Raw genomic sequence first — 13263 nt, forward strand, 5'->3', positions numbered from 1 at the left:
ACATATTTAAAATAAATCAAAAATAGGAAAAATGGAAGGAACGTGTCTTATTTAAGGACTATAAGGGACGGTTTTTTACTGCCACATGTTTAACATTTATTGGTTTAAAAAATATGTTGTTTTTTTATTTTATTTTCTTTTGACGTAAAAAAATGGATTTCTTCTTCCTCTCAAGATCGACGCTCTAGACAATATTCTCTGTAAATTTGGGTTTCATTTTCACAGTTGCAGACTTTTGTGGTGTTTTCAATCTGAACCAGAGCTGTTCTTCAAGTGTTTTCTTTTATCTATGTTTCAGATTGATTGAATAAAGCTTCTGGTCGTTTTGATCAGATTTTGTTTTCTGATTTGTTAAAAATCAGAGTTTAAAGGAGTTCACGGTGAAGATTGAAGTTTGTGAAATGATGGTGATCGAGGAAGGAGTGCTCGAATTGGTACAAGATGTTTGAAGCTCAAAGTCACGATGAATATGAAGGAGATGTGGTTAAGAGACCGCAATAGGATTGTACCAATATAGGATAGAAAATTAAAGGTTTCCAACTACGTCAATTAAGTTAAGTTAATTGATATAATATTGTTTAAGAGACCCCAATGGGGTTGTACCAATAAACATCTCCTTATACATTTGTTATATATATATATATATATTAAATCATTTTTTAAATAAATAAAAATAATAATAATTTTTTTATGTTGTCGAATTATACTTTTTCAAATTCGAACTTTTTTAATTTTTTTTTTTGAATTTTTCTTTTCAAATTTTGTTTTTTTGTTTTTCAAAATTTCTTTTTGAAAATCAAAAATCATGTTTGAAACTATTTTTTAATTTTTTTTAATATTTTTTAAATATTTATTTATATATTTATTAGAATCATAAATTTTACATTTCAAAAACCTTATCCTACCCTTAACTCTAAACCCTAAGTCTATATTAGTTAATTCTACGGGTATAAGTGTCTTTTACCATTCATAAAAAAATAAAGGTAAAAATGGTTCGTGTAAATATGAAAGTGGTACTATAAATGTAATATTTGTGGTAATTTCTTATTATAAAAATACAATTATTTTGTAACAAAATTTTTATCCTGCAACTGCAGATAAATTGAAACGGATGAAATATTTATACTGTAACCCCAATAAATTTTTCTCTTGGGTCCACCACCACCGAAAACCCTCACGTGTGATCGTCTATCTTGAACAAATCTATATATTAAGTAAAATAATAAATAATTATTGATAAGTCGTTTTAAAAAAAAGCGACTAATCGGGTATACATGAAATTTTAAGGTATCTGGATCCGAATCCTTATTCGGCAGATCCATAATTTTACTATCCTTATCCGGATTCGGGGATTTTGGATATTCTGACGTCGGATATCCTTCTAAAAATTGTAATATCCGGCAGATATCTGTATTCAGATTTGGATCCTTAAAATAAATAAAAAAATAATATTAATATATATAATGTTTTTAATTATTTGTATGTATAATATTACAAAATTTACATAAAATTAATATATACTATTATAAAAATAAAAATATATTAAATAAAATTATTTTTTATATATAGATATTAATATTTTTGAAATAGTTATTAATAAAACTTACAGATCCGGATTTAAAAATCAAGATATCCGGATCTAGATCAGGCTTTGACGGATCCAACATTTTACTATATGGATCCGGATTCGGTTCCTCTAGATATCCGGATTTTCGGATCGGATCTCGGATCGGCTCTCGGATAAGGGCTAGTCTTGTTCACATGGTACCCCACACCACTGACTTTTAATTAACTCTATAATAAGTAAACATAATTATCAAAATTTTAAATATGTATCGGACATATACCCACCCCATTCATCATCTTTGAGCTTATGGTGCATCTGATAGCTCAAATTTATTCATCTAAAAACACTGCACAAATTTGCACCAAAATTAAAAACAGTTGATCTGCCATGGCCAAAACAGGCCACCAAGTGTTCATTAGTTTCAGAGGAGCAGACGTGCGAAAAAACTTCCTAAGCTTCCTTACAGACGGGCTAAAAAGGGCGTGCGTAAATTACTATGTCGACACTAAAGAGACGAAAGGTGAAGTTCTTGACATCCTTCTTCAAAGGATCCAAGAGTCGCGGCTCGTGCTGATCATCTTGTCCGAAAACTACATGCAGTCGAATTGGTGCATCAAAGAGCTGCGCACGACGACTAAGGATATAACAGAGTCAAGAAGGAAGGTCATCCCGATCTTCTATAATGTCCAAGTCGCAGATGTGAAGGACAAATGGAAAGTTGGCGAACAAGCAGAAGGAGTAGAAGGAGAAGAGACAGTGGAAGAGAGGGAGAAAAACGTGAAGGAAGCTTTGATGATTCTTACGAGGCATATGGGTATGAGATCTGATGAGTACGGGTAAGACTCTTGTCCAGTAATGTGATACAAAAAGAAAAAGATGTGACTCCAGAGTCCAGAGTAGTTCTGAAATTGTTTCTTTGATAAAGGGATAGTGTTCTTTTCCTATTGTTTAATTAAACAGCGTGTAAACAATTGATGGTGGATGTTCAGTTGCTCTTTTGGTTTCAGTTCCGATCTGATAAAATATCAGGAACTGACTAAACGTAGAAATTTTTTCCGATACAGATTGGATCCGGTCTGGTATTTTGGATAACTTTGGATAAGATGAATGAAAATATCAGGCAATCTTTCCTATAAAATAGCGAATAACTCGGGTTATGGAGACTAAAATATTGGATAATTTCTATAATTTCGTATAGTTCAAATAAAATACTAGGTAGTTCAGTTCTTTTTAAAATATCAGATATGTAGAACATAAATTTTTGGTTTATAGATGTATTCTCGTTTCGATTTTAATTTTTTGGACTTCGAAAAATAGGAATAGTTGAGTTATTTGTAAGTTAAGGTCCTGTTTTGATTTTATATGGGAAAAATGTTCCTTTGTGACCCCATTTCTTGAGTTCAGATCCCACACACATTCTTAGCTAGATATTGCCTAAAATGTGTAAACAGTTCATTCACAAGTTTCTAGTATCTTAGATAAAAATGTGGTGGATTAGATATATCTATATAAATTGTAACATTTTCTTGAGCTTGTTAATTATGAACATATATATGACAGTTTCGAGCAAGCTTAACAAGTCAGAAATTTTGCCTAAAATGTGTAAACAGTTTATTCACATGTTCGTATACTATATATCCACTATCTACTACACTGGCAGAGCTAGGTTTTGATTTTATTTGACCCATGTAAAACCAATATCTAGTGTCGTAGATAGTGGATATACAGTACACGAACATGTGAAGGAACTCTTTAAACATTTTAGGCAAAATTTCTGACTTGTTAAGCTTGCTTGAAACTGCCATATTTTCATAATTAACAAGCTCAAGAAAATTTTACAATTTATCTAGATATATCTAATCCACCACATTGTTATCTAAGATACTAGAAACTTGAAAGTGTATCAAATTAATCATGGGTTTGATTCAGTAAGAGTGTTTTCCAAGTAGTCTGCCAATAGGTTAACTTACTTTCAAGTCACTGATTTTCTTTGTTTCATCACACTATTTTGCAGTACTGACTGTGAATTCATAGAACATATCGTCAAGGAAGTAAAGAAAGTGTTAACCAGTATCGAACAAGAGGAGAAGGTGAAGGCTTCCGTCAATACTACGGTGAGATCTGAAGGTGAGAAGCAGGAGGTGTCTTCGCTAACGGGGACAAACTTGCAGGAGAAGGAGAAGAGCTTGAGACAAAGGAAAATGTTAAGTTATTTGGGATCACGCAACGTCTACAAAAGCTACAAGAGAAGTTAGGTATGCATGGAGTGGTTTCCAAGGAAACTCGTATTATTGGAGTTCTTGGGATGGCTGGTATTGGTAAAACCACAATCGCACACAAGTTGTTTGAGGAGGGGAAAAACAAGTTTCATCGAAGAATGTTTTTCGATGATATTGATAAAACCTCAAAGGAAGAAGGGCTTACTGAATTACGGGTTAGACTCCTGAGAAAGCTTTTGAAGAAGACAGATAAGACGATAACCGAAGAGACCACACATGAATCCGTGGAGACGGAGCTACTTGATAGCAATGTTTTTCTTGTCCTGGATAACGTAAGCAACAAGAAACAACTAGAGCATCTTCTCGGAAACAGAAGGTGGATTAGCCAAGGCAGCAAGGTTGTTATTGTGACAAGTGATAAGTCATTGGTCGAGGATGTCGTCAGTGATACTTACGTTGTCCCAGGATTGAACGAGAAGGAAGGGTTAGAGTGTTTTTGTTATCATGCCTTTGGTGACCACAAAGTCCATGAAGGAAGTTTTATGAAGCAATCAAGAGAGTTTGTGGATTACGCTAGAGGAAACCCATTAGCTCTCAAGGTACTTGGACCGGAGCTTCGTGGTAGAGACACGGCTCACTGGGAATCCAAGCTACTTCAACTCGCACAGAGTCCAAGCAATGTGTTGAATGTGAGTTACGATGGTCTTAGCCAGCAACAAAAGGAAGCATTTCTTGATGTCACTTGTTTCTTCAGATCAGAAAATCACAGGTTTGTGACAGCTTTGGTCGATTCTGAGCCTGACAAGGGTAGTAGCGAGATCAGAGATCTTGCGGACAAGTTCCTGATAGATATCACTGGTGGCCGAGTAGAGATGCATAATTTACTTTACACACTGGGGAAGAAACTAGCTTCCAAACAACAAAAGAGGCTACGTAACCATCATGAAATTATCCGAGCGTTAAAGAAAAAAATGGTAAGGACCAACTAATCTTGAAACTTAACCAGAGGTCCTTACCTCAACTAAAAAAGATCCTGTTCATTGTGTCAAAGGTTGTGATTACTGGGACAAACTAATATTACATGTTGTGGTTTCGGTTCTGGGGATTACGGGTTTTGACCCGAACCTCCTGGTATTAAAAAAATAAATAATTAAAACTAAAAACGTTTTGCTAACTTGTCTTCTTGAAACTGGTTCACAGGGGAAAAGCACTATCAATGGTATCAGAGGTATGTTTTTGGACATGTCTGAAGTAGGCACTGACACAGCATTAAGCAAAGAGGCTTTTAATGGGATGGACAATCTTCGATATCTCAAAATCTATGACTCTCATTTTCCTCAAGAAAATGAAGCTGGCTACAAACTACACTTCTCCAATGGAGTTAAGTTACCGTTACAAAAGATCAGGTATCTCCATTGGCTGAGATTCCCAGGGGAAGAACTTCCTCAAGACTTCAACCCGAAAAATCTTATTGACCTCAAGCTGCCTTATAGCAAGATTAAACGGCTTTGGGATGGTGTTAAGGTATTGGCATCACACTTGATCTATATATGATGGGAATGCAAGACCTTCCTTTCTGATTCTAACTCTTTGTCCAATCTATTTTCATGACAGGATACATCAAAATTAACATGGGTCGATCTCAGCCACTCAGTCAACCTTAGCTACCTGTCGGGCTTATTAGGATCCCAAAATCTTCGAAGATTGAACCTGGAAGGCTGCAAAGAGTTGAAAACATTAGACGCGAGGATGGAGAACTTGACAAGCCTTGTTCTCCTGAATCTGAGAGGCTGCTCAAGTCTTGTATCACTCACAGAGATGAATATGGAGTCTCTTAAAACACTCATCCTCAGTGACTGCTCGAATCTCGAGGAGTTTCAGATAATATCAGAACAACTAGAAGCATTATACTTAGATGGAACATCCATAAAGACACTTCCTCCATCTATGATCAAGCTCCAGAAACTAGTCTTGTTGAACCTCAAGGACTGCACAAAGCTAGCGACCGTGCCCGGCTGTCTTGGAAATATGAAAGCTCTTCAAGAAGTAATACTCTCAGGTTGTAAAAAGATGGAGACCTTTCCTGATCTGCAAGAGAACATGAGACGGCTGCGGATATTTCTGCTTGATGGAACATCGATAAAAGAGGTGCCAAAGCGATTGCAAAACCCTGGCCTCTCAAGATGGCCACACCATGGTGGTGTCAAAGGCTTCCCCTTGTTGAGACACCTCAGCTTAAGAGGAAACGATAAGATCCAAAGCCTGCAACCTGACATTGGTGACCTGTACCATCTAAAATATATTGACTTGAAGTTCTGCAAGAACCTTGCTGTGAGTCACTGACAACATTGGGAAACCCACTTGCCCATCTTGTCCTGACAGATCAAATCCATGCCACACTAATTTTCTCAAACTGCAACAAACTTGATGAAGATGCAAAAACTGGTATCATTTCATACATTCAGAAGAAGAGCCAGTTGATGTCAGATGCACTTGATCGCTACAATTTGGTCTCACTCTCCCTCAAGTTTCCTTCTCTAAAATAACCAAATCGTTAGTTTTGAGATTCTTTAATGTATCATACCTTTTGCAGGGCTCTGTTGTGGAATCTTTTGTTGGAGCTTGCTTTCCTGGATGTGAAGTACATGCATCGTTAAGTCACCAAGCCTACGGATCAGTGATAGTACTACCAGAACTGTCGCGACACTGGAGTAACAATGGGACCACTGGTGTAGTTCTATGTGCAGTTGTCTCCTTTACAGATTACCAAGACCAAAACAATCATGTCCTAGTGAAATGCACCTGTGAGTTCAAGACTTCAGATGGGTCTTTGAGGCAGTTTAGTTGCATGGTAGGAGGAAATCGGCCGCGGACGATCAACTCAGACCACGTATTTGTTGGATACACGAGCTGGTTGCAGATCAAGAAACAAAAGGAAGCAGATGATGATGATAAGAAGGATTATAGTTGTAGTGATGATGATCAGGCTTCTCTTAGATTTGAAGTGATAGATAGTACAAGAGAGCTGGTGAAGAATTGTCAGGTGATAAAGTGTGGTTTCAGTTTTGTCAATGAATCTGATGAAGCTGAAAGTTTTTCTTGGGAGGTCAACAGGATCCATGGTGAAGCTTCAGAGATGGAAGTGATCAATCAACAAGGAGAAACAAGCACAGTGAGTAATAACAGCACCCAGGGTGTATTAGCAAGCAGAATAATTGATAATGAAGAAGCTTTGAGGAGCCAACAAAGAGAAACAAGATCCATAGGTAATAACAATAACGATACCAATGGTGCGTTGATGTTGTTACACGCGTATTCGGACGATAGCGAATTAACTGATGGTGATGAATCTCAAAGGATGAAAGAGATCAACCAACAAGGAGACACAATCTCAATAGGTGATGTATCAATGGTGTCTCAGGATTCAGAAGAAAGTGACGAATCAGAGATTAATGAACAAGATGAGACAAACTCTTGCGTATCTTCAGACGATCAAGGGAATAGCTATGTGCAGGAATGTGGTAGAGTAACAGAAAACACAAGTGCGCAGATGATAAAACCTGTTGGGCTTCTTTGTCTTATGATCTCCATTTCTGCTGGAGCTGCTTTCATCCTAGGAAAGAGAAAGAGATGAAGACTCTCCATCATAGACATGAATCCATATGGATCCCTTCATTATCTAGCCATTACGTTTTCTGTAATAATTTTTTGTCATATTGTACAAGATCTTTAGACCTACAACTAGTCGACTACATTTCATAGTAGTAAAATAGAATATTAAATTTTATGGTTTGTGTTGGAGATGGGTTTGTCATCGGTAACAAATGAAAGTTGGCTCAGAAACGGAAATCGGTAAGGAACAAGAAGACGGAAAGCTTAGAGAAAAGGAAAATATGCCGACTTCAAATTTATATAATTACTAGGTGTTTTTTTGCACTACGTGTAATAATAATTTTTTTTAAATTTATATTATATTTAAAATAAAAATTTATTATTATTTTAGATTTTATAATTTTTTACCTATATTTTAATCTAATTTTTTTATTTCAGTTATATTTAAGAACATATATATGTATATATTTAAAATTATAACCTTAGATGGATTTTTTTACCTTTTTATTTTGGATAAAATATATTAAATATACATGTATAAATTAATAAAAGGTTATATAATTATCAAAATGTAAAACAAAACAATATTTTTAAATTTTGTAGATATATAAAATAAACTAATGATATTATGATAAAATTGGAATTCTCTCAAATAGCCATTTTTAAGTTTTTGTTACGAAAATAACCTTCAAGAAAGAAAATGACCAAAATAGCCCCTTTTTACTTTGAAAATTTTAATTTAATTTTTTATTTTTTAAAATTTGAAACTCTATTCCCAAAAACTCACCCCTTAACTCTAAACCCTAAGTCTAGATTAGTTAACCTTAGGATAAAAATACATTTTTACCATTTAATAAAACTTATTTTGGTTATTTTCTTCACTGAGGACTATTTTTGTGACAAAAACTTAAAAAAAAACTATCCTAGGGAATTTCTTTAACATTTATAATTATTTTTTAAAAAAATTTAAAAATCTTTTCTACTAATAAAATTGTATATTTATAAATATAAAATAAATAATATTTTGAAATTTATAAAATACTAATATGTTTCTATTATTTTATTATTTAATATCATATTTAAATAGATTTATTTTAATAATGATGTATAATTTACTACCATATTATAATATTATTACCAAAAATAAAAATAACCATTAAATGAAACTGTGCATGTCACATTTAGTTATAAGCTATGTCATCATTTCTAATATGCCATGTTTCATTTATTTAGTCAAATTGATTGTATAAAGAACATGTGTCAAATTTACTTTGCAAATAATGTCTAAGAAAAATTTTCCCTAACTTTTAGAAAATATTTAATTCTTTAGTAAACAACTACGAACAGATTAATCCCTTTTTGAGGGATATGTACGCAAAGGTTCATCTATGATCAATAAAACACATTTTTTTAGAAATTTTCCGAGTTTCGATTTCAATATAATACGATGCTATCTTAAACACACCATCAAATGAGTTATATGTAATTTCACTGAATTCATATTTAATAAATGACCTGCAATCGTGGTGCTAGGATGTGGAGATTGTCGTGTCGCGTAGCGGGCTATAGACAACAACGAGAATTCCCGATCATTGGATACTATTTGGGCTTAAATTTGCTAAATTAACTTGTTTAGTAGTTTAGTTTTAAGTCAGGCTTGTTATTTTGTTGCTGTAAGTAACTTCGGAGTGGGTTCTAGCTGCTGCCTTCTTGTGGGCTCTACTGTCTGTGTTACAGCTAAATGAGAGTGTACAGATGGCAGCAGAAGATTGAAGAGTGGAGCTATTGAAAGTCGTTGACTAGTTAGTTACGGAAGTAACAGCTGGCAGCGGTTGATTGGATGATCAAAATAAGACGTTACAGTCATTGTTTCGATGTACAAAGCATAAACATAGTGTTGTTTGTACTAATCATTCATTCAGAATCATTGTAATACTTTCTAATACAATTCTCGTTGTTCTTGAGTTTGCTGAGTCTGAAGACGTTCTTTTTTCGAGATCTTCTTCATGTAGACTTTGATTCCTCGTTTTATGAACGTTGAATTGACCATAGAGTAAAACATCGGTTTAACTCTAGAAATGGTATCAGAGCTTTCTATCCTCGGAATTAATGGTGGAGACAAGATTGCAAACGTTGCAGAAAGGTGCGACAACACGGGAGATAGATGGAGTGATTGCGAGTCGTTTCGATGCAATCGAGAAGGAGATGATGTTTCAGAGGGAGAGAGACGAACAGAGATATGCAGATATGCGTCAAGTGCTCGCAACATTAGTGAAGATGGCTAGCAATCAAAAGATGAATGCCTCGACGAGTGGAACAGTTGGGAAAAGCAGAGCAATTCTTTGCAATCAATAATACACCAGAGGAAAAGAAAGTGGGAATAGCTTCGATGCTTTTCGATGATGAAGCATCAAACTTGGCATTAGCTTTAATGCAAAAAGATGAAGAAGCGACCATATTGAGTAGTTGGAGAAATTATAAGAATAGACTCAAAGAGTAGTTGGAGAAATTATAAGAATAGACTCAAAGAACGTTTTGAGGAGATTATGGAAGATCCTTTGGCGGAGTTGAAGAAATTATAGAAGACAGAAGGTATTGCTGATTAACACAAGAAGTTTGAGCTTATAAGGACTCACCTTAAGATGTCTGAAGTCGACTTGTTGAGTGCTTATTTGGCGAGATTGCATTGCGATACGCAGATGCATGTCAGGATGTTTAATCCATAGTCTACTTGTCAATGTTCAGTGCTGGGAAGATTGTATGAGAAAGCACACCCAAGACGTGAAGTGAAGAGTAATTGGTTAACTAGTAAGCCGCAAGTGAGTAACTTTTCACAGAAAGGAGTTCTCACGGTGCATAAGGAGGAACAATCAAAACCTCGAGAGCCTAATGGTAGATTAAAACCATTTCTTTCCCAACCTGAGATAAGTGAGAGAAAGGCTAAAGGGTTATGCTATTACTGCGATGAGAAATTTACACCTGAGCACTTTCAAAAACATAAGAAAACTAACCTATACTCTATGGATTGTGAGGAGGATGATGAGGTTTCAGACGAGGAAGGAGAAGTTCAGGATGAAGGGGAACATAGAGGCAAAGAGTTTGCTAAAATATCAATTCATGCTATTGCATGCATTAGTGATTATAAAACAATGAAAGTGCAAGGTATGCATGGGAAAAGAAATCTCTATGTGTTCATTGACTTGGGATCTACACATAATTTCTTGGATAGAAAAATTGCTGAAATGTTTAGATGTAGAATAAAGGAAGCATGAGAAGCTAAAACATCAGTTGCAGATGGTACTAAAATTGGAGTATGTGGGCGTATTGAGAAGTTTAAGTGGAGGTTTCATGGACATCAATTTGAAGCATATTTCATGGTTATTCCTCTTGGTGTTCATGATGTAGTACTAGGAGTTCAATGGCCATCTAGACTCGTTCTATTACGTGGGATTTTCAGAAACTGGAAATGGAGTTTAAGTGGGGAGCTAAGAGATTTTCTCTTCATAGAATTTCATCTAACTCTGTGAGAGAAATAAAAGGTAAGCGAGTAGAGACAGTTAAAGATGAAGAGATTCAGCTTCATATAATCTACGTGTATGAAGATAGTGCATAAGAACATATGTCTTTGAGTTTGGTACATACACACTCGAACGCTGAAGAGGGTGTGGAAGAGATCAAGGAGTTAACTGAACAGTTCAAAGATATCTTGGAAGAACCACAGTCTCTACCACTGTTCATGAAAGATCACAACCATAAGATCATGTTAAAAAAAGAATCTAACTCTGTAAATCAGAGACCGTATATGTATGCGGCTCTACAAAAAAAATGAGATTGACAAGTTGATTCAAGAGTTGGTCAAAGCGGGTATAGTGCAACCAATTTCAAGCCCGTATGCTTCCCCAGTGGTGTTAGTAAAGAAGAAAGACAACACTTGGAGATTGTGTGTGGACTATAGGAAGTTGAATGAGATGACAGTGAAGGACATATTCCCTATTCCTTTGATAGAGGATCTTATGGATGAGTTGGGAGGGTCACATGTGTATTCAAAAATCGATATGAGAGCTGGCTATCACCAAGTGCGTATGGAAGAGAGTGATATACATAAGGCAGCTTTCTAAACACACAGATCCATTACGAGTACTTAGTAATGTCATTTTTCCTTACTAATGCACCTGCAACATTTCTGTAAGAGCTCATGAATCATGTATTTACAGAATGTCTCAGGAAGTTTGTCTTGATTTTTTTTTAATGACATTCTGATTTACACTTCATCAATTAAAGAGCACTTATATCATATAAAGGAAGTGTTTCGGTTGATGAGGCTGAATCACTTGTATGTTAAGAGGAGCAAGTGTGAGTTCGCTACAGATAAAGTTGAATATTTAGGTAATTTTATCCAAGCAAATGGCGTGTCTACAGATCTTGCAAATCTAAAAGCATTAAGAGACTAGCCTATAACGAAGAACCTATTGGCTTTGAGGGGATTTCTCGGTTTAGCAGGATATTACATGCGTTTTGTTCGTCATTTTGGGACAATAGCCAGACCACTTACTGTGCTCACTAAAAAATATGCTTTCAGTTGGAATGAAGAAACATAGGGATCTTTTGAAGAGTTGAATGAAACGCCGTGTAATGCGCCAGTTTTAGCTTTCTCTCGTTTCGACAAACAGTTCATTGTTGAAACAGATTCTTGTGGAGTGGGAATAAGAGATGTGTTCATGCAAGATGGGCATCCTCTGGCTTACATTTTCAGGCATCTTAAGGGAAAACAACTGCATCTTTCTCTCTATGAGAAGGAGCTTTTAGTAGTGGTTTACACAGTTCAAAAATAGCTTCATTATCTCCTAACGAACCATTTCATCATTAAGACATGTCAAAGGAGTCTCAAGTATCTGTTAGAGAAACGGTTGAACACTCCCATTCAACAACAGTGATTACCAAATTTATTGGAATTTGACTATGAAATCCAATATAAATAAGGGAAAGATAATGTAGCTGTGGACGTATTTTCTCAAGTTTAAGGTGCTGATGATGGTGCTGGAATGTGATTTATTGGAAAGGATTCAAGAAGAGTATGAGAATGATAGCGCATTGCATGAAATAATAGCAAGCTTGCAGAGAAATCCTAAGTTCAAGAAACATTATTCTTGGTTTCAGGATATATACTCTAAGAAGGAAAAACAAGATTGTAATTCCTCAGAATGTAGCATTGTGGAATGATATATTGGAGTGGTTGCACGGTTCAGGTCAGGGAGGCCACTCTGGTCGTGATGTTTCAATATAGAGGGTGAAGAGTTTATTTTACTAGAAGGGGTTGGCCAAAGATCAAAGCTATCTACAGAGTTTCAAAGTATGTCAGAGCTGCAACTATGATACATCTGCGAGTCCAGGGTTACTGCAACCACTGCCTATACCTGATATATGGATAGGTTACCAATCTATTTTTGAAAATCTATGATCTTGGTGGTAGTTGACATGCTGAGCAAAGTTGCACATTTTATGGCTTTAACTCATCCCTACCCTGCAGCTTCAGTAGCTCAAACGTTTCTGTATAATGTCTTCAAGTTACAATGGGTTTCCACACTCAATAGTGAGTGACAGAGACTGTGTGTTTCTCGGTGACTTCTAGCAAGAGTTTTTTAAGCTTCAGGGGTGTTCTTTTAATATGTCTACATCTTATATATCATCCTCAGAGTGAGTGATGGGCAAACAAAAGTGGTTAATCGCTGCCTGGAAACGTAGCTGTGATGCATGACCAGTGACAAGAATTATTTATGGAGAAAATGGTTGCTATTAGCTGAATTTTGGTACAACAAAATTTACCGCATTTCGACAAATACAATATGTTATGAGGTAGTTTATGGT

At 35.5% G+C, this 13263-nt stretch overlaps 2 protein-coding genes across 2 annotated transcripts; both read left to right on the forward strand.

The window, feature by feature from the left end:
* Positions 1-1853: 1853 nt before the first annotated feature.
* Positions 1854-6141, forward strand: LOC106322900 (disease resistance-like protein CSA1). The gene is made up of 4 exons (XM_013761053.1): positions 1854-2403; positions 3582-4760; positions 4987-5310; positions 5401-6141. The coding sequence occupies exons 2-4, from the start codon at positions 3825-3827 to the stop codon at positions 6127-6129; spliced, it is 1989 nt and encodes a 662-aa protein (XP_013616507.1). The 5' UTR covers positions 1854-2403; positions 3582-3824; the 3' UTR covers positions 6130-6141.
* Positions 1955-3822, forward strand: LOC106324186 (disease resistance protein RPS4-like). The gene is made up of 2 exons (XM_013762198.1): positions 1955-2403; positions 3582-3822. The coding sequence occupies exons 1-2, from the start codon at positions 1955-1957 to the stop codon at positions 3820-3822; spliced, it is 690 nt and encodes a 229-aa protein (XP_013617652.1).
* Positions 6142-13263: the final 7122 nt, after the last annotated feature.

Source organism: Brassica oleracea, chromosome C2 (genome assembly GCF_000695525.1).
Source record: "Brassica oleracea var. oleracea cultivar TO1000 chromosome C2, BOL, whole genome shotgun sequence".
Classification (NCBI taxonomy): domain Eukaryota; kingdom Viridiplantae; phylum Streptophyta; class Magnoliopsida; order Brassicales; family Brassicaceae; genus Brassica; species Brassica oleracea.

Excerpts from the sequence above, each read along its gene's own strand:
- LOC106324186 (XM_013762198.1), top strand. The coding sequence starts at position 1,955 with ATGGCCAAAACAGGCCACCAAGTGTTCATTAGTTTCAGAGGAGCAGAC. Across the intron at positions 2,404-3,581 it reads ATGAGATCTGATGAGTACGG|TACTGACTGTGAATTCATAG; the intron begins GTAAGACTCTTG and ends ACTATTTTGCAG.
- LOC106322900 (XM_013761053.1), top strand. The coding sequence starts at position 3,825 with ATGCATGGAGTGGTTTCCAAGGAAACTCGTATTATTGGAGTTCTTGGG. Across the intron at positions 4,761-4,986 it reads GAGCGTTAAAGAAAAAAATG|GGGAAAAGCACTATCAATGG; the intron begins GTAAGGACCAAC and ends ACTGGTTCACAG. Across the intron at positions 5,311-5,400 it reads GGCTTTGGGATGGTGTTAAG|GATACATCAAAATTAACATG; the intron begins GTATTGGCATCA and ends TTTTCATGACAG.